Below are 25,229 nucleotides of genomic sequence, written 5' to 3'. Positions count from 1 at the left end.
GGTTCAAGCATTCCACCGCTGTCCTATCCTATCCATCCGCTTCCAGTCCGGATGTTATTGCGGAGTGCAGCCAGACAATGGAGGCCGTCCGGATAGTTGATTGAGGTGGCATGTAGTTCGAGCATGTTCCTCGTGTTATGTCGTCGCGATTGGGTTTTTCAAGTATCCACTGCATATTTCGAGAAAAAGTCTCTCCCGATCGCTCGGCTGGCTGAGCGATGGGCTATAATCTGGTGCGTTTGTCATGCTGCTTTCCTGGGAAGACGAGAACCTATGACCCTGCCAATCAAATCTTACCGAAATGTAAGCGACGTCATCGTTCTCGACCAGATTTACTCGCTTTCTTGGCCCTCGTGTATGGGATGCACATGACAACTTCAGCTTAATTGGGTCCCCGGCTTCTTGTGTCCAACGGCTCGGACATACCATTGAGGAAATGGATTCAACGACTGGGTTAACTGATCCTCCCGGGCTGCCATTGACATTCAATTTCGTGCAAGAATAGCGTGCGCAATGATTCGGAATGGAGGGCATGTACTGCTCGAGTAGAAGTTGATGCTTGGGGCCTTGAGAGTTGGTGGTGGTGGTGGTGGCCCGCACTCTTATGGCCTGCATTGCCCATGATGACTACGTGAGAAACTTGATGGGAACTTGACTTTAACCTTGACTCGGGTTTGTGCATCGACTAAGTGTCTTGGCCTCTTGGCCTCTTGGCACTGGTGTCGATTCTGTCGACCCGGGTCTGGAGTATGAATAATCTGGTGCATGGGGTACGGGCCCGGAGTAACAACATTCCGGAAAGCAAATCGGGTTTCGGAATAACCATAATGCAGCCGCCCAACTGGAGGGACCTGCTTCGCTTCTCCTCCACCAGCTAACAATCCGGGGGGCCGTTCGGATGGAGGGGTATACCTTGGCAGTGCCATGAGCGGAAATGCCCGAGCCCGTGGTGTTGACAGAGAAGCCGCCTTCGCTAATCCAACCCGAGCCAACAATATGACACGTGGTTTAGGCAGGGCGGCTTCCCTCGCCAAACCACCCCGGGCCAACGATTCGAAATATGGTTCGCGCTCGGCAATACGCAGCAAAGGCGCCACTTCCTGGCATATACCGAGTAACGGTACGCTCACCCCCTGCGTCAACGCGTGACCAACACTGAACTCTGGCACCAGATCGCAAGAGACGCCAGACCGAGGATGATACCTCCTCGGTGGAGTTCATATGCAGCAGGAAGGTGAAAAGGGATGCCAAGAGCGCCGACCAGGGCCCTGGCCCGGCGTCGTCATCCATCAACACCCGTCCATCTCCTCAATCCCGTCTGTCTCTATGGCAGAAAGAGCTTTTCTTACGCGCTTAATACAGCGATTCGCACCTCCGCAGGGAAGCTTGGTTCCCGAGTGTGGGCTCCTGATTGGCACTCGCATCATGGTCCGAGTGTTCCTGCCCTCTCAGTCCATCCTCTATTCACGGAAGATATGGGCACAAATCGCTCCAATTAGATTTCGTGCAAAGTACGACGCTTGCATTCATGCATTCGGCATAAAAGGACAGGGCCAGACAAGGCAGCTCGCCAACCTTCAGAAAGTGGTGAGTTGGGATTGAGATGATCATAGATGCTGCACATCGGGGACTGATATCCGACTTTGACGGCGCAGGCTGTCCAGCTATCTCGTGCGACCAAACAGAACTCCACCTGCAAAGAAGATTGGGAATGTCGAGAAAACCGGCAAAAGCTCTGTTGTGCATCAAGAGTCGCTCCGAATTGACTCTTCGGTTTCAGTACAGACGGAAAAACAGGACGCTAGGCCGCTCGTTGCCATTGTCAAACTGCAGACGGCGATCGGCCGGGACAGGATAAAAAGCGGACACTGTTGTCTGCGGGCGATTCACAAACATTGGGCGTAAGATTGGATTAATACGAAGCATGGGTGAACCACAAGTGCGTTGTGGCTCCGACTTGTTGCCATTTCACACGATTTTCACTTCATCTTTCCCGCTTCTCACGCCCTGGCCCGATTGGTGAAGAGGACCCACCTGGATTCGACAGAGAGCGACCAAATCAGCTGCCACGTTGACGAGGCGGCAATGTCTGACTTAGCCGTGTCTGACCAGAGAGAACGCCATGGGAGTGGACTGTGAAGATGCTGCTATGATGAGATGCGCCTGGCAGAGCCCTCGAGCTTGTGATATTCTGCTCGCCGTCGGCTGATCTACCGTCCGTCTCCTTGACTGACCACCCCGTGGTGATTAGCAAATTCACAGAGGGTGCATCGCCGCCCATCGTTAATCTCTTAAACCCTCCCGGATCTGCTCCGCCGACCAGCCAGCCAGCCTCATCCATGTTCTGCAACCAGCTTTGAACGCGTTCATTGTCCAGCAGCATTGGAATTCGTCTGCTTCTATTGATCAGCACCGTGACCCGCAATTCAGAGGGTGTTTCACCGCCATTATCTCGTTTGAGCGAAGGCGGCACCAAGGGAATCCAACACGGCGAGCTGGGGCAGGCGTAGTGGCAGTGATTGAACAAGGTGGAAGCCGCGCTTGCTCTAAAGAAAGGTAAGTAATTCATTCCATTTATTCTTTAGAGTAGCGGCTACTAGAGTTGATGCTGTCCAGACTCCATCTCTCAGCCATTTGTTCTCACTCTCGGCAGCACAAAGCAAAACACCAGAGTTTCTTCATCATCAGACGAACGTTAATCACAGGAGATGAATTCCGGGTCTCACGTGACGGGTTTAGTTGACCTCGGCTCAATTGGGACAAGACAATGGCTGATGAATTTGCATGGCACTGTAAATTCCATCCCACGTGCCAGCATCAGAGGCAACCGATATTGTGGAAGGTCATTTGTCTCGTGCTAGCATGTTAACATGCCAGTAGCCAACTCAGTGCAATGGAGTCGGACACACTGTGAGATCCGTGCCTCCCATGCAGGATTTCTCATGATGATTGGTCCAAGAGACCTCTCTCGTTCTTCCTACATTGACCTCAACAAGTCTCACTCAGCACAAGGAGTCAAGGGTCCAAGTGGCTCCAATGGGTGACTATACCCGTTACTGGCACCGAGGATGGATGGTTCGGTAAGAAGCCCCCATGAGAGGCTCACCTGAGTCGCTCGTCGGGGGTTTGTCCCCAATCACATGAAATGACGACCGAACCTTTGCTGATCATGACGTGGATGTTTCTGTACGGACTAATCATGCTGATCCGTCAACCCCTGGACCCATCAGGCGCGGGGTGAGGACTCGCTTGTCCCCGGGATCCGCGCGGTACTTTTCTTTGTCGGTCGATGAAAAGTCAGGTTTGGGCCTAGCGTGCATACCCAATTGGGATTGCCAGGCTTGGCATGGTTGCTGGGTTGGCCCGCATAGACGAGCAATCCCTCGGCGCCAAGAAATTATTGGCCCCCAACACCCGATTTCTCCGATCTATAATCTGAAGCACGTGCCCAGAGTACGGATCAGCCATAATCCGTGAACCAACTGACAGGCACACTGTGCACCCGCAGTGCGTCCCTCACACCTGTGCGACAGCAACGAACGTCAAGACTCCACACGATCACACAACCGCGACTCACGCGTTGCTGCCCATCAGTGCCAAAAATGCGTCAACGACGCCCGATGTTCAACACTTCTCACCAACTTGCTCAGCAGTCCTTTACCACCACATCATTCCGTCCGATTATTTCTGGCCTGCAGCACACCAGTGCCATTGACTTCATACTGGCGTGTGTTTCCTTCTCCCCGTGATGTACTGGCCTATTGCACGTCAAAATACTCGGGCTGCCGCCGCCTGCGAAATGGGCTACTGCCCTGAGCCACCCCCCTACAGCCAGGGGGTGTTTCCTTCTTCCCGTGATCTTGTCGACATACGGCGTCTCCAGACAATTAGACTACTACCTCGCAAATGACTATCCCTCAGAAGGCCTTTTATGCGATCGGCTTCACACCAGCGCCTATTTCCTTCTTCCCGTGATCCACCAGTCAAACACCGAGTCGATCCAATGAGGCTGAAACCAGTTGCAAAGGGAGGCCGCCCGGGTGGGGGGGATTATGTACAGACGTCACACTGGGGCCAGTTTCCTTCTTCCCGAGACTGATGCCCGCGAATTACTCTTGGCCAAGGCGTCCTCCGTCTGCCTGTTGGATGAACGGATTCTGTTCGTGGCACCCTCAATTCCTTCAAAGAAGCCTTCACACTGACTATCCATGAAGCAGCAACATGCCTCCCCAAAACCCATCAGAGCATCGGTCAAATCTTGACACCTCCATCCGCACCAAGCGGTGCCACCGTTACCAACGACGAGCTCACGAACCGGTTCACTCTTGTCCTCTTGCTCCCTGCGTCACAGAATCAAGCGTAACTCGCTTCTGCTGGAGGACAGGCCAGAAAACAGACAGTGGTAGTGGAGTTGCCTACCTGCGGACCAGGCCCAACTTGTCCCGAGACAGGCATTTCAGACCTCACTTACATCGTGAAGGAAATTTTTTCTCGGTGCTTTATTGCACAGTCAAGAGTCGGAAAACAGACAGTCGCAGCAGGTGTTGGCCTCCCTTACTGGCGAGCTTGTGTTCAGTCACCATATCGTAACCTGTTCACTCATATTTTATCCTATGGCTATCATCAATATCGTGTCGGAATGGGGGCAGTCGATCCAACACCACAATATCTTGACAAGAATGGCAACACATAGGAATCCACCTACTGAACAGACTCTATATCTTTGTCTGGATCGTCCGCATTTGAACGTTCTCACGACGCATGTAAAGCCCTTGAGGCGCGGGCATCTCCAGCAAGAGCACAGAGCGCGGGTGGCCTCTCACAGAGGGCTCTCCCAGATCTTCCGTACTGCAAAGCTTCATGAGCGGTGGTGACACTCTCAACGGTGTCTGTGGTGGTCGCCCTGGGAAACGTCACTTCCACTGATGACCCTCGCGTCCTAGCGACATGGATTGGGGGGGGGGTTGCTCTCCGGCTGGGGCGCAGCCTTGTGGAGAGGCGACGGCCGCTGTGGCAACGTCCTGGGGTGCTCCTCATCCTTCTCTGTGGTGGTTTAGAATAGCAACCTGAGCGCCCCTGATTCCTAACAGGATATCCCACCGGATGATGCATTGTGCTGGGTATGGGCGCCGTTGGTAATCTGTGGAGTGGACCATGCGGAGTGCACCAACCCCTGGTTGATCTGAACAGACGAAAACTTTGTCATTTAACTGCTGGTCGGGTGGCGGAGAGAATTGAATGCGTCACGGGTAAGAGACAGAATTTATAGTGAAAGAGAAGGTGGTGTCAGTCAGGCACATACGATATGAGAGAGAGAGAGAGCCTCTAGTTAGTTTGTCGGAGTAATCATGCATCCGTCACCAACGCCTCACCAGTAGTGCAGCACAAGTCTACAAGTTTGTTTCCTTGAGCTCGTGAGAGCCACAAAGTCCACAGGTTGTACGCGCCACGACTCAACAGACCTGCAAAGGCCACAGGAACAAAAGTTCAAGCAAGCTACGTCCACAAGGCTATATCAGCGACGCTGTGTCAACGAGACCGGAAGCCAGTCTACGAGTCCCACGACTTACCAAGCTCACAAGACTGTAAGACACAGGACCAGAAAAGTCCACAAGTAACGAGTCAAAAGGTCCGCGGGTTCGAGTCCAACTCCAATTCCATGGGAAGCCCACAAGTCAAACCCGTTGTTGCAGGGGGCACACACCAGCAAGCGAGTTTCGTCGGCCACAAGTCCTAGTCGCGGGCCAAGTCGCAGTCATTGAGTCCGTATGCTTATGAGCTCACACAACGTCTACACGTACGTGTCCTGGGACAGTGTTTACCCAATTGGCTGGCAAAGGGGCCTGACGCGCGCCCGAGCACTGTGGCCTGTGGCCCCAAAACGACCAGGAGATGCCAAAGGAAAGCATTCAAGGGTCATATAATCATCTTGTGTTCTTCTCTCTTCCTAGCATGGCCTGCTTCACGCATATGAGCCACGGATTTGCAGACGATGGGGTCCATGGAGCTCACAGCAATCGCATCAACTCTGAAGTCATGAAGAGGTTGGCCGCAATTCAGAGTACGGCGACGCCGTGGCACCTGATGCCAGAATTGATCGGCTGCCCATGCTACTGCAGCCAACTCAAAGTATACGCCAACGACGAAGTCGGATGTTTTCCATCGTCAACGTACTTTGTATCTCTGCGCCGGCTTTCGTCGTCGGCACTCTGGACTACCAGCATCATTAATGATTCTTTGGGTTTTAGGCGCTGGCGTAGGTGCCTTTCTTGGCAGGTTACAGTAGACCTGGACTGTTAGCTGCACGGACATAGCGTCACTGTGGTGCCGCTCGGCATTCCCCAAGAAGTTGCCCCATGGCTGTGCGCTGAACGATGATTGTATCTTGCTTGTGACCATTGTGGGACTGTACCACCTCGTCCGCGACCGGGTGCGGTCCCCACTCCTTACGCCTTCCCATCGAAAATCATCTGGGGTGCTGTCTTGGGCCTGCTCTGGCTGCTTGCCACCGTTTTTGTGCTTATCTGTGTATGGAGGAAGAAGCCGAGGTTTGAAGCTCTCGTCCAGTGGTGCATTGATCAGGCTACCCTTTCTCCGTGCTATTGCTTTGTGTATGACGATGCTGCATCCTCCCAGAGGTGACTGAGACGCTACCGGATCGGTGAACGACGTCGGATCGGGCGCTCGCCTCTCACACGCGTAAAAATCGTGGGGTCTCTAGAAACCTCAGATGCAGGTAGGTAGTGCGACCGGGAACGCTGTCGTATTGTCAACAGGGCATTCGTTCGCTGGAAAGTATCCGTCGTCTAGCACTCGCGCCTCGAGGTTGTTTTTGTTCTCATCGCTCGCCGTCACAGAATCCCTCGTCGTCATGTGTGTTCTCAACCTGGAAGAAAAATAGCGGATCATCATGAATCTCTTGTACCTGGTGGACGCCGCGGTGCAGTAGCGAGACCCCCAAGCCGCCACAATATAAATCTTCATATGGTCCCCGGTACCCTGTCCCTCTTCATTATATGCACTTTCGACTTCGAGGGGCGTGATGAGTGTGATTAGCAGGAAAAGGTCTAGCATCAAGGCTCGAGGCCAGGACACCGTCCTGAAAGGGACAGAAGGATGTAAATCCTCAGAGGCTGTGGAATTCGGGCTGGACCCGATCGAGAGATGTCGGCGCGGGTGAGGAGGGTGCGAGAAGGGTCAACAGGGGCGAGTATGGTCATGCCTAATGCCACTCCATCGAAACTTCGAGTTCTCGGCCCAGTCTTGCCTGATCTTTGGTCCGCAGCCATGAATCCGCGGCACACCGCATCAGATGGATTACAGAAGCGCAGCCCCCTTCAACGGGCATGTTGGAGACCAAGCGTGCAAGTCAAGGCGGTCGGACGGGTCAGACTGGCACATACACAGCCTTTGGTGCGATGGTCTGAGGTCGAATGATAGTCCGCGCCTCATGCACTGGCTCCGGAGTTTCAATTACTCCGTACTCCGAGCTCTCGGCGTACTATTCAGGTGCCGGATTATTCATACTCCGGACCCGCGCACCACCTGGTTGCAACCCCGCACCAGTGAACATCTCCAACTCCAAGACACGTGATATAATGCCACTAAAAGGCATCATCACCATCCTCGATATTAAGTCTCTACCTACCGTCGAGTGACTGGGGCTCAGAGTCCCTTCAGTATTTTCTCACAAGGCCCCTTGGTACAGGAAGGCCCAATGTCACATGAGTGGTCCCGTCATAAGTACGCATCACACAGGCAAAGCGCTGGTAGGCTGGCACAGATCGCCTGTGCCGGAGCCCACCCCCCCACAAGAGCGACCAGGAATTCTTGAGATCCTGAGACAATGTCGGCTCGACGGCGTTGAATCAGCTGATCTGAAAAAGTAAAAACTTCAACTGCGGGTTCTCGACTCCGACGTCAAGATTTCTTGAATTTTTTCTAGAGCTCGTGGCTATGAGGAGGAGGAGGAGGAGGAGGAGATGACGTCCTTGGACCTTTTTTCGTTCTTGTTCCGCACGGTCCGTCGCCCCCCGTTGGCACCTGGACCAGTCGTGAAGCACAACAGGTCACAGTCTGAAGAAGCAAAGGCGCAGGTGTGGGGGCTGATGGAAAGGAAGGCCGGAAGTTTCTTGTACCTCGTTCGACTCCCCTCTGCCAGCTTCGTGGAACGAATATATGAGTCTCTGGACTCTCTGGGATAAGAGGCCAGTGGAATACAATAGCGTCCTGTCAGGGCGCGAAGAGTGCAAGTTTGATGACTTGATTGGTTTATTGGTAAGGAAGGAAGGAAATCTAGTCAGGTACAATACAATCTGTCATTGTATATATCTCAGATGGGGTTGATCTAATCAAAAACGTATACGATCAGGAGAAATTCCCAAGGAAAAAGCGAAAAGGAAGAACGATCACTCTTTAGTCCATATCCATGTCCACGTTGTCGCCACTCTCTTCTTCGCCACTTCCGCTTTCCCAACTTGCGACGTCGCTCTCGTCATCGGGGATATCAGCCTCTATCTCAAGCCGGAACCATTCCCACCTTAGGTCTTGGACCTGCGCTGCGTGACAGATTCTTTCGATCTTGGACGTGTTGCCCGCCGCCGCGGTGCCGTCGCGCATGGCCTTGAACAGGCGGCGCCAGGCCAGGGGGTCGTCGCCGAGGGTCGGAATTTTTTCCCGCAGGTAGTACAGACAGCAACGCTCCAGCTCGCGCCCGTTACGGCTGTAAGTGTCAAACATGGAAGGATTGATTTCGCAAGCTTGTTCATCATCCCCGGCGTCCTCGAGGTCTGGGACTCCTTCTAGACGCAGGAGGCCGGAGAGGGAAGCGCCAAAGGGAAGGGTCATGAGTGGCGGGGCTCCCCAGAGGAGCACGCCGGCGATGCCTGACCAGTCGGGCCGGACAATGATGTTATTCACGTCGAGGAGAGGGTTGTGCGGCACCATGGGCCAGTTCTTGCCAGTGTCGAGGTTGCGGCCACGACGATCCCATCTCGGCGGCAGCGGCTTGCACACAAAGTCAACAAAATGTTTCATGATGTTGAGGTACTTTTCCTGATTGACCCGCAGACCGAGCCGGTCGATGTCGGCCGCGATGGGGCGTCCGACGGGGGCTTCGATCCGCCACACAAACAGCTTCGTTCGGTGTTTGCCCGCCACGTCCATGTGCCCAACGTAGGTGTACTGCGGGACGAAGTGGTCGTACGCCTCTCTGGCCTGGGCGAGTTGGTCCTCGTCTAGCGTCTTGGGCGTGATGTAGAACAGCGTCATGTGGGTCGGGATGGAGACGGAGGGATCTATGATCTCGACCATGTAGCTGTCGGGGAACTGGAACTCGGAGGGGTACGCGTGCACTTTGAGTGGCCACTTCCAGGCCGCGAATTCGACGCCCTCTCCCAGGTATTTCTTGAGGCAGTAGTCCTCGCACTCGGTGCGGTTGAGGTGCGGGCGGCGGTGGAAGAAGTCAACTATGAGCTTGATCGCCGCTGGCTGAAGTCGCGAGCCATTCGCGGCCGCTTCCAATCCCGCCGCGTCGGGCCTCGACCAGTCCGGGAAACAGTTCGCGCGATCGCTGTGCGAGTCGCCAGAGGTTTTCTTTTGGTGAAAGATACTCGGCTTTCCCTTTACTTCGGGCCTCATCCAGTCCGGGACATGGTTCGCGTGACCGCCGTGCGAGCCGCCAAAGATCCCGAACTGAACGACAGCCGGCTTCTCACCTGCGCCGGGCCCCAACGGGTACGGGAAATAGTCCGCGCGGCCGGCGTACGAGTCGCCAAAGTCTCCCTTTTGAGAGACACTCGGCTTTCCATTTGCGTCGGCCAAGCTCGGCGAATCCGTCTTCACCGGGCCCGGAACAGACGCGGTGGCGTCCAGCAGCTTGAGGAGCTTCCATCTCTGCAGTCGGACGCAACCTTCCAGGTAGAACAGGCGGCTTGTCTCCTTGTCATCCAGCAGCTGCTCATGCCACCCTGAAACATCACTGGTTGACACTCCTACGTAGCCATCCTCGGGAGGAACATACTCCCTATCGAAGGGCTGGATCGGGATTGTGTCTTCACCCTCGTCGTCGCTCGAGTCCGAGCTGAAGCTCATTTGTGAATTCGAGCCCCATGAGCTTCGATCACACGGTAGAGAATCTAGGTCACTGCCTTCGTCATCGCTCATGTTCGCATCCGCCATCTCATCACACGCATTCACGTCGGTTGGATTGGCGTTCGTGAGAGCACCGGCCTCGTCGTCTGTGGTGTAGCTCGGATTAGGGCCCGCAATGCTATCGATGATCTCGAGTTTCTGGACTGAAAGGGCGAGGGTGGTGACATTCTCTTCCGTGCGTGGTCTCTTCTTGGTTAGAGAGGGGAGGGTGTTGATATTGTCTCCCGTATATGGTCTCTTCTGAGCTGGAAGGGGGAGGGTAGGGATCTTATCTTCCATGCTGTCCTCGATCTTAACTTTCTTGACTAAAAGGGCGAGGGTGGTGACATTCTCTTCCGCGAATGGTCTCTTCTTGGCTGGAGGGGGGAAGGTGGGAATGTCATCTTCCGTGCGTGGTCTCTTCTTAGCTGAAGGTACGAGGGCAAGAGCAGGAACGGCAGACATTTTGTTCTTTTGTCGAGGTTTGAGTACTTGGTTTAGTAAACGGAGTTCTTTAGTAGAGTAAGGGTAGTTCCGTGGTCGACAGAAGAGAGCTCCTTGACCAAGACTTAAGTACTCGATATCGCACGGGGGTCGTCCATATAACAAGGATCATGCGAGAACAAGGGACTTGTGTGTGCCAGAACCCAAAGGCAAGAACAAAGGCGACGAAGAAAAAGCCTCTGGAAAACAAAGACAAGCCCTTTGATTGGAGTGGTGTGAGACCAGGGGCCGACCACCGAGCTCATCGCCTGCCTGGGACACACGCCGCAGATAGGACTCATTGCCTGAAACATCCCTCCAATGGTCCGGGACTTGGACTTCGAGATCGTCTTGTTCACCTTGTCCTTTTTGTCTGTCCCAACACTCTGTTTTGTCCTGATATTAGGCGTTTAGTTGATCCGGGGAATATCGCTAGCTAACCCCATTAAACCTATCGTCCATGCAAGGCTTACCTGGGGACAACTTGACAAAGGGGAGCCGGACTAATCTTATTGCTGAGGCTATGTTGGCGTTATTTGGATAATGTGGTGCTTTGTCCCCTTTGTGTGGTGGGGCGACGGGTTCGAGAAGTAAGTTGAAACGGTTCCGTACAACAAAAGTATTTGGAATCAAGCAAAGGAGGAATTCCTGATTCGGAGTAGCGTGGCACGTGGCTGGCAATGCTTCCAAATACTTGCCATTTATAGCCTAGTACTATCTTAATAAGAGCGCTACTAGAAAGGGTATAGGCTTGTTCGGACGTTTACCTGCTCTCGGGCCCTGATGTGGCACTACAACCAAGCCAGAGGGACCCTGAGGATGGCGGAGTGTTCGAATATCCCGCCACGACCTGCGCTGGCGTCCAGAGTCTGTGCACAACGGACCCAGGTGATGATGACGGTGACAGACTGTCTCCCTGGCCTGGAATACCAAGTTCCAAAAGCAAGGTTCGAAAGTACCTCATAGTTCGTGCGCAATCGTTTTTAGGTTGTATAATTTTCGGGGAAATTGCGCAGATGCGCCGCGTAGTCTCTACACTCTACACTTTCTGCATTGGAGGGGTATTCAGATCTCGGTCAAGGCGGATGTGGGATTCGACATGAGCCACGTATGTCGGCAACTGTCCCTTGCGTGTTTCACTACTGTCGTTCTGTCATGTTGTGCCGTTGTCATGTGGTGAAGCCGCCTTGAGGCTGCCATTGTCGTTGGAGCCGGCGGAATTGTTCGAGTTGGCCTTGGTATTCTCTCAACTCCACGTCGCGTCGGACGACCATCTGTCCTGCTCACTGGCTCCTCCATGGTCAGGGTGAATCGTGGTACCGTCGATGGCGGCCGCCCGTCTTCAACCAAGCGCACTCCTAGCAGACATTGATGTCCCGGCCCAACATATTCCTCTACTACATAGATATACAGAGCACCTAGGGTGGTGGATATTATATCGAGTTGAGGCTCCGTTTCGCGAGAAGGCCGTCTTTTGGCAGGCTCCTTGATGTCTTTCTGGGCGACTTAATCTCTCGGTCTTGTACAATCTTTTGATTTGTGTAGATTGAGGGTCTTTTGTTCGAGACACTTATCGAGGTAGACGAGCAGCAGCAGCGGTTCGGGAATCCAGGTCCTTGTTTGTTTGTTTGCCTGCGGATATCTCTGGACTTTTGCTTGCGAAATGCTCTGCTTGTTTATTTTGCCTCACAAAAAGCTTGATGGAAAGACCGGAAATACTGCTCCCTCTTTGAGCACACCCAGCTAGATGCAGCGCCCTGAGCTTCCTGCAAAACTGCGTAACCCCCTTTCAAGATTTCGGTACAACGGGAATGGGACAGCCTTGCTTTGTCATTGTGTTCGGTGTGCGAGAAATACTGTGCCATGCCGTCCACGTGCCTAGTAGGTATCAAACACGAACGCCGCTGTAGCGATAGCTCCTTGGTCCTGTCGGGCAGAGATAGGATGGAAGGAAAGGATCAGGTGTGAGCCGTTGGTAGTCGTCGTCGTCATCGTCATCGAGGGTTTCCCTCAGAGTGACCTGGCCTAGTGAGCGATATGCTCAATGTAAACACATCCAAGCCGTGCTGCGCTCGATTGTCAATTTAATATCGGAACTTGAGAGAATCAGTGTGTGAGCTTCACTCGCCACCCAGGAGTCACCACCAACCCCCTCTGGAGGCCGCCCTCCCACTGCCTCACCCTCCATCACACATCACTGAGAACCCCACTTTTCTTTCTTTCTTTTTTCAAGTGTTATCATTTATAACCGCGAAATTCCCAGCAACAATTGTCGGATCTGGCCTGCATCAATCTGTAACATCGAGTCAGGGTTTTCAAATCTCAACCACCTTGGTTTACATACTTCCAGATCTTGGCGCTGCCCATCAGGAATTGATAGCTGCAATCTGCATTGTTAACAACAATTACCAAAAGGCTCATAGCGAGAGAAGGGGGAGGGTAAATTATGGGGTTGAGCGCTCACGGAGGAAGAAAGAGGAGGAGGACGAGCAGGAGGGAACCACGACGGGAAATGAGAAGGGCTCCTAGAGTCCAGGAAACAAACAAAAAAAAAAAAACTGTGTCCATTGTACCAAGGGCTACAGTTTTCTCCCAAGTGGAGTTTTTTTGGTAGTTTTAATATCTAGTTATTTTTGTGTGTGTACATGTGAAGTTGTGACATACGCGAAGCTGTACGTGAATTGCTACTCCATAATATACCGCTAGTATTATCATTGCTGAGAGGCATAGGGCTTGGGATTTAGTCCCGGAGGATCTGGCTATACTCTCCAAGACCTTGTAACACAATGCGCACATACAATTCCCTAGGAGGTCGTTTAACTCTGTTGGTGGGGAGAGCTAATGAGTCTGCAACGTGGGACATAAATGCACTGAAACCAGATCGAGTAGTTTTGTCACGTTCAACCTCGAGCTCGAGCTCACAAAGAGGGAGTGTCTCGTGTCATCATATCATCATAATGACCTTCCGGGCAATAACGCAGTTCAACTTGCTCTGCAGAAGTCTTAGTAGACATACAGATGGCTGATCCATGTCAAAAAGCCAACTCTGCCGTACATGGACCACAAGCTCCCGGAGTGAGTATTGTTATTGCCATGTTCATTTCGCTCCAGGTCATGTGGCGGCTTGGGGCAATGCAAAGGAGTCCGAGCAGATGTGGTCCACCCAAGATGCGAATTGCAAAGCAGCGATGAATGTTTCCTCGCTGGAATCTCGACGCAGGCCTCAATTTTGGCCCACGTAACCTCGCACCGTCACCGCTGTTGCTCAGGCTAACTCCCGCCTCTTCATGCGTGGCTCAGTCTCAGTATACCTATTGAACAATAGTGTGTTCATCGGGTGGCACAGGGCGTTGGAGGCCAGGGTGTTCAACAACCGCGAACGGTGTGAGTTGCAGAATTGTGTGAAGGTCGTATGGGAGTATCCTGAGAAGTCAGGGCCATTGTTTCAGACGCCAACAGTATGACGTATGTAATAAAGAAGTTCTTGCTGTATGTACAGACTACAACAGTCAGACAATGCCTGAAGTCAGACGTGGACAAGATGAGTGTTGTCGGCTAACCTTCCTTCCTGTCAGTCGGAAATAACATAGTCCGTAGTCCGGCCGGTGTCATGACGTCAGCGTCTACGGCGCGTCCTTAATTATTTCCGTCTCGGTCTCACAAACAACTTGTCTGTCACCAATATCAGCTGCATCGCTTCTCAATCTCACGTTGGTGCAACCAAAGTACCGCGTGGCCAGAAGGCGAAATAACAAGCAGTTCATTTGCACCTCACGCTCCCGCGCCGCGCAGTACCTTGTTGCTGCGTCGACGTTCGTTGTCGCGCCGATATTATCAGTTCGCGCCACGACAAAGACCTCATTTGGCAAAAATGGCCTTCGTGAATGATTCCGCCGGGCAATCTTCCCCCTCTATTGATCCCCCACCGTCGCGCGCGGCCTCTGATTCACAAGTCGATCTCCCTCTCCGTGTCCAGAAGACCTTGGATTCTGAGCACACAATCACACCGTCGCAAGACACGACCACACCTCTCCAGCAAGCTGTGGGCCTGGATCAAACAGACGATGCTCGAAAATTTTTACAGTATTGTCTCGACGGCCACAACCTTGAGTTTCCAGACAGACCCCGCGAGTTCATCGTACCTGAGTCGTCCTTTGCCCTACTGCTCGAGGATTCTGAGTTTGAGTCTCTCAGTAGAGGGTATGCACACCCTTCTTCTTATGTGATCTCTATCAAACAAGATACTAATATCACCCCGCATGCTTAGATTCAGAATCTCATACAACTCCCACAAGTCAGTCCTCACTCTTTCACCTACGCCTGGCCGAAGACACGGTAGAATCATCGGATGGCTCGGTGATGTCGCCAAAGAGAAATTAGATTCGGCTGTCCGGCACAAACTCTGCATAATACGTGGCGAGGATATTGATTTCGAAGGAGAATGGGAAGGGTCACATAAAGAGCCAGACTTGGGTATCGCATGGATCGAGGACGTTGGTGGGACCGCCTTACACACTGTTGTCGAAGTTGGTGTTTCACGATCTCGTCAAAGTCTACTCAATTTGCGAGACCTGTACTTGAAAGGAACGTCCGACGTCTCCAGGTTGATCTTGGTCGATCTTGTCACGGACCCCGAGTACACAAGCCCCGTGGACCTCGACATCCGTGAACTCTGGGCCATTGACAGAGCGGATTTCCAATTAGATTCGGACCTGGGGCCACTTTGGTACAAGGGTGTCGAGTGGGTCGGGAAGAGCACGCTCGTCTGGGAAGTCTGGGAACGAAATCTGGACCACGGAGGAGAGCCGACGCAGATCTTTTCCGCAACCATTGAAGCCGGTGACTGCGAAACCCGACTTCCATTCTTCGAAATACCCGCCACGACCGCAACCGGTATCGAGGCTGTTACAATTGGGCCCGCGGATCTTCGCGTAATCTGGCAACATTGGTGGAAACACGCCATCATAGACGAGGCATTGAATCGGATGTGCAGCCATGCCCGAAATGCGAACAGACGTGGAAACAAGGCCGCGGAATTGGCGGGGGAGAAAGACAAGTCAGCCAAGAAGAGAGAAGAAGCTAACTAGGAACGCGCGGAGCGCGCACATCGTCGATCGCAACGTTGATTCCTGGACAAAAACGACACGCAAAAACACAGGTGGTGATGGATCTTATGCCCCGGTACGCGAATCACAGTCCTGGAGGCGGCTTTTTCAAGGCGACAGGAGATCTGATCACCACGCCTCACCTGTTTTTACAACAACAATAGCACGAGGTCTGGGTCAGGGTCAGGAATAGCCTGGCCGGCAGAGCTCACCAAAGTCCTTGCAGCTTTTCACAGAATCTCTGTCTCTCTCCTACTCTTGTATCTGGCATGTTCTTCCAACTCGAGGTCACATCAGAGCAACGTCGAGCCGCAGGAGGGAGTTGAGAGAGCGGGAAGATAACGAGAGGAGACAGAGAGAGGCACTTGCTGCATTTCACTACCACCCATAGGGTGAAGTCGTTCATAGAAAAAGGCCTGATTGACAGACTACTTTGCTCACCGCCGGTGGTAGAGGTGTAGAGGAAAAAAAAAAAAATGGAGCATATCGCCTCCGCGTATTCATGTCCCGCAGTAAAGTTCAAGTGACGAGGTCCTCTCTCTACTTCGCCCTTCCCCCCCAGAGATCGTGTGCCCTTGTGGGCAAATTCCCTAGTCGCCCATTCGCCCAATCAGCCCCTGATGATGCGGGCTCTAATTTCGCACCGACCAAACCGTCGTCGTCGTGGGCCATGATGGGCAAATCTTTCCAGCAATGTTCCGCGCTCTTTCTTCCCACGCCGTGTATTTTAGCCGCATCATGCTTGCCTCACGATCGTGTAATCCTGCCTGAGCAGTCCCGTCCAGTGGTTGGCCATACATAGTATTATCTAACCGGTTTGTCATTTGATTGGAAACCAGCCGATTCCATATTAACGAGAGGGGAAGGCTCTCTCTCCGGGAGCCAGCCTGGTCGATCACAGACGTGAACAGCCTCACGAGGCATTGGAGTCGATGAGGTTGTAAGATGGAGGGCTCAATCTCAAAAGGGTTGAGGTTGTGTCCGTGTGAACAGATCCCGCGTTGTAAGTGGCCAAGTGCCGAGGGACCGGGCTCCGTGACTCCGATCGTGGTCGACACAACGAGGATTCATTTAGGGGCCAGACGATAGTGCTGTTCAGGACAAAACAAAGAGAAATGGAAAATGTACTCGCTAGAAGAAGACGAAAAAAAAAAAAAGAGCAAGAGTGTGGGAGATTGATTGATCAGGATGCCGGGGAAGATGGGAGGGAACAAAGATTGATGGCCCTTCAAGGGTATTTTTAGATATTTTCTACCTTTTTTTTTTTCCCTTCCTTTTTTTTTTTTTTTTTTGGGGGTTGTTGGTTTACCAGAAAGAATATCCCACATCACAGGAGTATCTACTCTACAAATGCAAATGCAATACAATACAATTCACTGAACAGGTCCACAGGCCCACAGGTCAAAACACTTGAAAGTCATGGACCGTGTGTACCACACCACACCCACCCTGACTGCTTGTTTTCGTCTCCCCTCAGCCAGCAGAAATTCCTCCGTCGTGCATTCTGTGTCCATGTGCGAGCAATATTCCCCCCCCTCTTTCACCACCAAAAGCATCAACAAAAACTTCACTCCCAGGCAGAGGCCAATCCTTTCTGAACGAGAGCACGATACTCGGATGTCCTAAAATAGTCCGCGGGATATACGGATCCGGAGGGGGGATTGAGCCTTGGGACTGGCCAGTGCTCATACGGAGTGACATTTAATAGCATCCGCGCTTTGCGTTCAGTCTTGGTCACTTGTATGCGTCGTTCGAACCTCTCGTCTCTATCCACAAACAAGACCTCCTTGACTTGCAGATATTTGAGGAAGAATTTAGTAGCCGCCCTCCAGTGCTGTTTAACCACCATGTCGTCTCGCTGTCTAAGCGGCATCTCCAAGCACATTCGAGCGTAGAGGAGTCTACGCTCTGTGTGTGCCAAGAAATTCTGAAACACGACAAGAGGCGGCAATGAGATAGCCTCAAGTTTCGATCTTCGGCAAACATCCTGAGCTACTGTCGCCAGGTTGTTATATGCGGCCTCAATGCGGAGAACTTTGAGGGCCTCCGGTAGCTTGGGAAAAAAGTCGGAGGAGGACACTACCTCCCGTGAGAGGCAGAGTTCTTTCAATCCAGTCAGTGCCGCCAAGTCAATGACTCCAGTATCCATACCGGCTTCATAGCAGTAACGGCGATGGAGATATAATTTCAACAGCTCGAGACGCGGTTGACGACGAGCCAGTATTACCGCTAGGCCATTGAGCGCGTCGGTCTGCATGCTGTTTAACATGGTCCACGGAGAAAAAATGGGCACTTCCAAATCATGGAGGTACTCGTACTCCAGGGTCTCGAGTGCTCTAGGCAATCGCAGGATGGACGCGAGAGCATTTGGGGTCAAACCCCGAGCCCCTAACAGGACCAGATGTTTCAACGGCGTGGAATGAGGTATCGGGAGCGAGTCATCATCGTCATGAAAGAAGGGTACAGAAATTTTCAGCGTCGTGAGCTTGGGTAATTTGAGCAAAGGGTTGATGCAAACTCGATGGCCACACATGCCGACCAACGTGCACTCGCGCAACTCGGGAAAGGCACTCGATGCGAGCGTCGGCTCGAGGGCGGCGAAGAGTGACCAATCTCTGGAGCTAGGTCCCACAATGTGCAAGACCTTGAGCTTGCCGAATTTGGGAAGATCACAGACCATGTTGTCGTCGTTCGAGTTGTTCCGCAGACGGTTAGGAAAGACAATGAGACGATTGACTAGGTCATATCGGTGCGGATGTTCCATCAACACGCGAGTTAATTTATCAGCTTGATCTTGGTCGGCATAACTGAGAAACCGGAAAAACGCAGGCTCGGACAATCTGTGTAATGCTTTGCATGTCTGCCGAACCTTTCTGACGTGTTGTCGATTTGCTGGGAAAATGTCGCTGTCCAGTAAGTCGATAATATCCAAGAGGATTTCCGTGGGGAGCTTGAGTAGTGTCAGCGGTCTTTCGATGCGAGACTCCATTCCGTTTGGGTAGAATTGCGGGTGCAAGCGATGGATAAGAAGTTGTGATGAGAAGAAGATGGATTCGGGAGGAAATGATTCGATATTTATGGAGGTCGTGGGCAAAGGCTTTGCCAGGGCAGTTGAGACACAAGGCTGTGAGTCATGAATGAAGTTTGCAGGCAATGTACACAGGCAGTGCGTTTGTGTGCGTGAGCAATGCCCTGATTCACTGGCCAAAGCAAGCTCCGTTCTTTGTCGACTAGAAAGAAACTATTTCCGTTTCCACTCTTGAATGCCTGTTTTCTTTTTCCGAGACTCGGGGAATGGCCATTGTGCACATTCCCTTTAATCTCACAAATGACCTTTTGTTGTGAGCTTCTCCTTTGACCTTCAATAACCACCGATTGAGTCAATGCCACCGACTTTGGCTATGGCGATGTTGTTGTGCATCGAGTCAGTCGGACTTTGGGCGCCACAACTGTCCGTCCTTTCGTAGCTGCTTCGTGACATGCGAGGCACTGGGTCGAATTCGGGTACTCGGCGGACCCGTCGACAGCGGGTAGTAGTAGCGTGCTGGTCGATCTCCGCCAGGCTGAGGTGTGGCTTCATATCCATTTGACAGAAAGCAAGAAATCGCTCATGGCCAGCTAAACTGCACGGAGAACTCAGCACTCGGAGCCAACCACCGCTGGCCAGGAAGGAGGTTTCCCTCTGTACATACCTGCACCGCTTGCGTCTGATCAGATGTCAGTCTTCGAACCCGCTGTGTGTCTTGAATCCATGAGTTATTACACAAAGAACTGTACAAGAACAAAGGTTACCTACACAGCTGACTGCGTGGTTTTGCCAAAGCGCGCCGCGGGGCTCGCGCGTCAACGGAAACGTAAGCGCCATTTCACGTGACCATACTCCGCAATAGTTACAGAGGAAGGAGGCCATGGGCTGCAAGCTGCAGGTTGCAGAATGCGGGATATGGGATACGGGTCAACTAAGATTAAAATCGGCCCTGTACCTGTTCCTCCCTCTCGCAGTTGATGAAACAGTCCAGAGAGATTTCCCAACCTTGTACGAGCCAACCAAGTCCGAGCTGTGTTCGTGTCCTTGGAATCGAACCCATTGCAGACCCGACTCGAGCTCTCCGAAGTCATGTGGGCATGGCTCTTGTATTGCACGTGGGCGAATAGTCCTTCAAGAGTTGTATAATAGAGGGAAGACGTTGACAACCCCAAACGCCTCGATCCAAGTTGCCGCAAGGACGAGCCTGTGCACCGAGCCGTTTAACAGCACATGATTTCTGCATGGTTCCTGGAGCCTCCGGCATCATTGCCATTGCCGTTGCCATAATAAGGTTCCCATCATTCAACCCTTTTCCCCACCCTGCTCGTCTTGGTCAACTGTAGCCACAACGGCCCAATACTCAGACTGGCCTCCAACGGCGGAGCGGAGCGAATTAGATCCAACGAAACCGCCTCCTCTAGGCCGGCAAAAAAGGGGTGTCCAACGGGACGGGAATCTTGTATCGGTCTCTGTTCCGGCTCATCAATAAATATGTCTCGTCGGGATACCATGCGTCGTCCGGCAGATGTGCTGAAAGGTCCTCGAGTGATAGTACCAATGTGGACGTTGAATCAGGAAATGCCCCTGGTTTTGCTTTCCCTACCCTCTGAATGTTCGGTATCGCCAGGCTATCGCTCTGTCGATGATATGGTATGGGAGGAGCGATGTGAATGTAGAAATACTGCCATGGCATACATAGCCCTATGACAATACTACCTATCCGTCACCTCCTAGCACTTTTGGGTCCTTCTGGGCTTCCCGAAGTATGTCCTTCATCGCAGAATAGAGCCTCAGGTCCGGTTTCTTCCACCTCTTGTCGTTTGGAAATACCTTCTCCCGCAGCCTATTGACCCATCGGACCAATGGCTGGTAGTACGGTGTGAAGTGCGTGCGCGCGATACTGACAAAATCAACCTCATCCCCTATCGTACCTCGTTTCAAGTCCGCCAGATTTTGATCATCCATGTAATTCCAATGGTCATACGTAGATGACTTGACTGCGGTACCCGGCCCTGTATAGTGGATGCATAACCAGAAGAGCACCCAGAAGAATGACTCGAGGTCATGCATGAAAGAATGCTGCTCGCCTAGAAGCGCCCCTATCGCCATGAACGCCCTCGTGCCGGCCTTGTGTTTTGCTCCAGAGGCGGCTTCTCGTGGCACCTGGATGGCAAGGTCAAGATCAATCAAGAAAGAACGCTGGGAGGGGTTGTTCTCGTCCTCGTTGATCATGAGATTGTTGATCGAGATGTCTCGGTGGAGAAACCCAGCCTTATACAAGGATTCGTGGCCACCAATGCAACCCTCCAGTGCAGCAAGGAGAGCCGATCGGGAGCTCGCCTTGTATATAGACTTCCCATAGTCACGAAGGACGACACGACGATGTACACGATTGGGTATTGTTTCGTCGCGAGCGTTCGTTGGAGATATCGAACAAGCCCGCTTGCTGGAGGGCAGGAGGGCGAGGACGTGACTGGATGATCGCTTCTTGCCGGCTGGGCGGCCGCTGGTGCTTTTGCTGCGACCTCTCGACGAACCCCTAGCCGCGGTGATACTCGGTGGCGGCATGGAAGGTTCCGGCCTCAACGGGTAGTTCGTAGCTGTGGCGACGTCGAGCCCGCCGCGCACATTGCCCCAAATGTCGTCATCTTTTTTGCCCACTTGGACAGTCTCGTGGTGATAGTATCGGGCCACGTTGGCAACATCTTGACTGGTTGCTTCGCGTAACAATTCGCCTTCCTCATCACGTTCGACATGTTGCCATGAGTCTTTGATGACGAGGGGTGTCTCTGGTTGTCCTTCTCGATAGGCTTTCCAGCAAGTCGTGGCCCTGCCAGCTGTGCGGCGTGTGCGTAGCATCAATCGGTCAATCATGACACGCTCTGTCGAATCATTCCGCTGGATCTCGATAAATCGTTTACCATCTGCGCCCGTCATGATTGTGGGATCAAGGCCAAGCTCCTCCTCACTCATGAGGGTAAACCCGATGATCGTGGACACAAAACGCTCCCCATCCTTGTTGATGTCGAATTGTTCGGATGCGATCCCCCCGAGCCGGTCAAACTCCCATATCCTCATGAGTGACCCGCAGAGGGTAAAGCCCAAGACGAAACGACGGTTGTCTTGAGCAGCGAGCACTTCTCTGGCGTACGTCCCAAGATCAAGCCACGCCTTTCCCGGCGCGTCGGCCGATGGATTGCTCTTCAGCTCGCCTGGTATGAGGATATCCCACCAGGTATGTCTGAAGCCTTCTTCGGTCTTGGGGCAAGCTAGGAAGGCGACGTCTAACTTGCGATCTGCAACTGAACCCTGTACGACCTTGTTGGGTTGTGCCAGTAGCCATCGTGGGTGCCTCGGGAGCGTCTTGTATATTTCTGCAAAGTTGACCAGTTTCTCGTGCACTCTTCTCAACCAGCGCAAGACGTCTTCTTCTTTTGCATCTCTCGGCCATTCGATCCATCCATCCTTGAAGAGTGGTTCGTTGCCTTCTTTACACTTCTTGAAGACAGCTGCGGATATCTCCTCGAGGTCTGCCACGCGCCCAAAAAAAGCCTCGTGAAATCGAGGAAGCCCGACGTAAAGAGCGCCGAGTTCTTTTTTGAGCACTCCGTCCACATTGTCGCGGAGCTCGGAGGTATTCATCAAGCTGCCCGTTGTCTGACGGAATGGGGTTTGGATAGGAGGGCATCGCGACGTCGTGGGCGGGGTGATTTCGGTGACGGCCTCGTAGACTCGGTCCCAGATGAGCGCATCATCAGGATCGTCGGCAAGGGCTGCCTGTAGGAGAGGCTCGATGCGGTCGAGGTCGAAATAGTTATCGGCGATCGTTCCAAACAGTCTGCGCAGGTCGGAATCAAGGCTCCCACAACCTGTCTTGGAACGGAGTTGGCTTGCGAGCGGCAGTAGTCGTAGAGAGATAAGAAGGGATTCCGCAAGTATTCGGATTACTACGTGTAAGTCAGAGGAGCGCAGGAAAACGAAGCTGGATCATCATGCCTCCTCTGTCAAGTTGGCCCAGCGCGTCCAAGGTGCACGGAATCTCCTTGTCTTTGCAGCTGAGTTCAAACGTAACGCGAACGCGATGGAAGACATCCTTCCCAATAGGATTGTCCTCGATAATCTTTGCCTGCTCTTGATCGTCCATCGCATCCGCGATGGTGTCGAGGTGGCATCGAGGGGGAAACCAGTCGCAACAAGGTGAAAGATGCGCCGCGCGCGCTATGCGTGGTCGTAGAAATTATTATCAGGCTCCAGTCGCCAAGACCACTTAGCAAACACGTAACCTAGAAGAACATTCCTCCGACAGCCAAAACTTTCCAACTCACCCCGTGATTCGGAGAAATCTTTCTCCGCCGCTCAGTCATCAACACAAGTAACTTTCCTTGTCAGAATGCTGGGGAATCCAAAGTCCTCCCGTGCCCATGCATTATTGAACAAATGCAAGGCAACCTAGAACCCGGGCAATCTGCGCACGATTCGACAGGATGAATCACATCAAGACGGATTATTGAGAACTGTTCAAGTAGCGTCGCCCTGATTGCGTCCGCGGAATTCCCTTGTTGTACTGTCTCACAGTGCCTCCGTTTCCGCCACTGTCACCCACTGAGCTAACAACACGTTGCTACCGCCGGCCCCATTCCAGGCAACTGTCTAGCTCGCGAATGAGAGCGGCTTCTGGTTCTGGGATTCGTTGATCCTCGCACCACCCCGATGCAAGCCATTCAACCACAAAAGAAGAGCAAAGCCAACGAGGGTATCACAGGGGGCAGGGTCGGGTAGCAAAGCTGGGGATGGATGGTTGCAATTGGTCGACTTCAACCAGCCCTTTGTTTCAAGCTGCTTGAAATTTTGCAGCTTCCGGTCGTATTGGAAATGTTCTCATTGGATGTATGATCGTTGTTGCGTCGACAAAAGTGCCCTCACCCCCTCGTCCAGGACTATATAAGTCTCTCTATCTACCCAAACCACCTCGCATCCTTCTGCACCACAACTCTTCTCTACTCCTCGCCCATTTCTATCGCATTCTCTCGTCCCACAAATATTCCCACACATATTCCCACATTGCAAACTTTGTTCCTCATCAGCCATGACCTCTGCAAGTGGACATGAGGGTCCCAACTCCTCCTCCACCGCCGCCGCTACCATTTCCTACCCAAGCGGCCAAGTGCAACCACTTGCCAGGTTGGATTTGTTGGACCAAGTTGTTTCGGGTAAGTCACTTGACCTGACTGACTACCTCCGGAGAAAGAACCGGACTCCAACTAATCTTCGATGAAACCAGCTCTCAGTCAGCAGACAAACAAGGTCCAGGCCCAGCTCGACGACAAGACGCGGGAGATCTGCGAGCAGCAGCACCTGTCAATGCGGCGCAGCGACGGCGTCGCCCGCCGCATGGACGGCCTCGCCACGTGTCTCGAGAGGTCGTCGCTCTGTCACGAAGACGCGGCCCGCCGCCTGGACACCATGACTCAGTTCGTGAACACCTTGAGTGCGCGTGTCGACGCCGACGGCAGGAAAATCGACGCACTGTCCGGGGCACTCGCCGACACAAACCAGTATATCAGGGGCGTGCAAAACTTGGCGCACGGCCGCATGAGCTCCCTCGAGGACAGAACCAGGAACGTTGAGCGCCAGGTCCATGGGGACAGGGCAGAGCCGCTCGCGCCGCCTCCCGCGCCCATGCTCATGGCGGCATCTATGGCGACGGAGCATCCAGCAGCGCCTGTGCTGTATCATCCTTTGCCACTCCCTGCAACGTCTGCACCGCAGCTTCCGGGGGAGGGTCCCGAACATCTCCTTCTGCAACAGCCACTGCATCGTCCAGTGGCGAGTGAAATGGCACGTTTGCCAACATTGACGAGCCCGCGCGAGGCCTGTGAACCCCCTCCTTCCTCGGATATTTCGGAGACGAACCCATCTCGCCAGGGCCTGAAACCGGGTGGTCCATTCCTTTGTGGTGCGAACAAGCCGTCCGCTCCGGCCTTGTAGACTGGCCCTGTCGCCGAGTCCTTGCCTGGCTTGGGAGAGGGCCACACCGCCGAAGTCATCAGCATCGGCATGTTTTCCTCAACCCCTCCTTGTCCTCGTCCTCCCTGTTGGATTTTCTCACAAACTGACGAAAGAGGAACCTCCTATAGACACTTTCGAATGAAAAACCCCCTCGGTTCCCCGTCTCCACTCTCTCGGTGTCGGTCTCGGCCCTGTCCCTTCGCGGTGCCTGCGGTACATGGCAACGATACCATGTCGTGTCATGTCCGGCCCGGCGTGGTCTTTTAGAAACAAAAGCAGGGAATGAGAAGGGAAGAGTTATGCATACATGCAGGACGCGGACGACAAGTTGTCTCTGCCACTGCTCCCTGTGCATATTCGTGTTGACTTTCATGGTTTTTGTGTCATTCGGAGGAATACACCTCGGGGGTCTCGGAAGAGAAGAGAAGGAAAAACGCAAGGGGGTATAGTATGTATGATGTCGGATATCGTTA

At 53.0% G+C, this 25,229-nt stretch overlaps 5 protein-coding genes across 5 annotated transcripts; 2 read left to right on the top strand and 3 right to left on the bottom strand.

Moving 5' to 3' along the window:
• Positions 1-8,415: 8,415 nt before the first annotated feature.
• On the bottom strand, positions 8,416-10,596 carry AYO21_07510 (hypothetical protein; the record flags this gene model as incomplete). Its single annotated transcript, XM_022657465.1, has 1 exon — positions 8,416-10,596. The coding sequence occupies one exon, from the start codon at positions 10,594-10,596 to the stop codon at positions 8,416-8,418; it is 2,181 nt and encodes a 726-aa protein (XP_022510236.1).
• Positions 10,597-14,485: 3,889 nt separating this feature from the next.
• AYO21_07509 (hypothetical protein) lies at positions 14,486-15,701 on the top strand (the record flags this gene model as incomplete). Its single annotated transcript, XM_022657464.1, has 2 exons — positions 14,486-14,814; positions 14,882-15,701. 2 exons carry the CDS (start codon positions 14,486-14,488, stop codon positions 15,699-15,701), a joined length of 1,149 nt encoding a protein of 382 aa, XP_022510235.1.
• A 1,585-nt stretch (positions 15,702-17,286) lies between these two features.
• On the bottom strand, positions 17,287-18,708 carry AYO21_07508 (hypothetical protein; the record flags this gene model as incomplete). Its single annotated transcript, XM_022657463.1, has 1 exon — positions 17,287-18,708. The coding sequence occupies one exon, from the start codon at positions 18,706-18,708 to the stop codon at positions 17,287-17,289; it is 1,422 nt and encodes a 473-aa protein (XP_022510234.1).
• Positions 18,709-20,463: 1,755 nt separating this feature from the next.
• On the bottom strand, positions 20,464-22,891 carry AYO21_07507 (hypothetical protein; the record flags this gene model as incomplete). The annotated part of the gene is made up of 2 exons (XM_022657462.1): positions 20,464-22,616; positions 22,726-22,891. 2 exons carry the CDS (start codon positions 22,889-22,891, stop codon positions 20,464-20,466), a joined length of 2,319 nt encoding a protein of 772 aa, XP_022510233.1.
• A 942-nt stretch (positions 22,892-23,833) lies between these two features.
• On the top strand, positions 23,834-24,735 carry AYO21_07506 (hypothetical protein; the record flags this gene model as incomplete). Its single annotated transcript, XM_022657461.1, has 2 exons — positions 23,834-23,957; positions 24,029-24,735. The coding sequence occupies 2 exons, from the start codon at positions 23,834-23,836 to the stop codon at positions 24,733-24,735; spliced, it is 831 nt and encodes a 276-aa protein (XP_022510232.1).
• Between the last annotated feature and the right edge of the window lie 494 nt (positions 24,736-25,229).

Source organism: Fonsecaea monophora (assembly GCF_001642475.1).
Source record: "Fonsecaea monophora strain CBS 269.37 chromosome Unknown Scaff58, whole genome shotgun sequence".
Classification (NCBI taxonomy): Eukaryota; Fungi; Ascomycota; class Eurotiomycetes; order Chaetothyriales; family Herpotrichiellaceae; genus Fonsecaea; species Fonsecaea monophora.
Note: the sequence above shows the minus strand (reverse complement) of the source record. Positions and strands in the feature narration are given on the sequence as shown.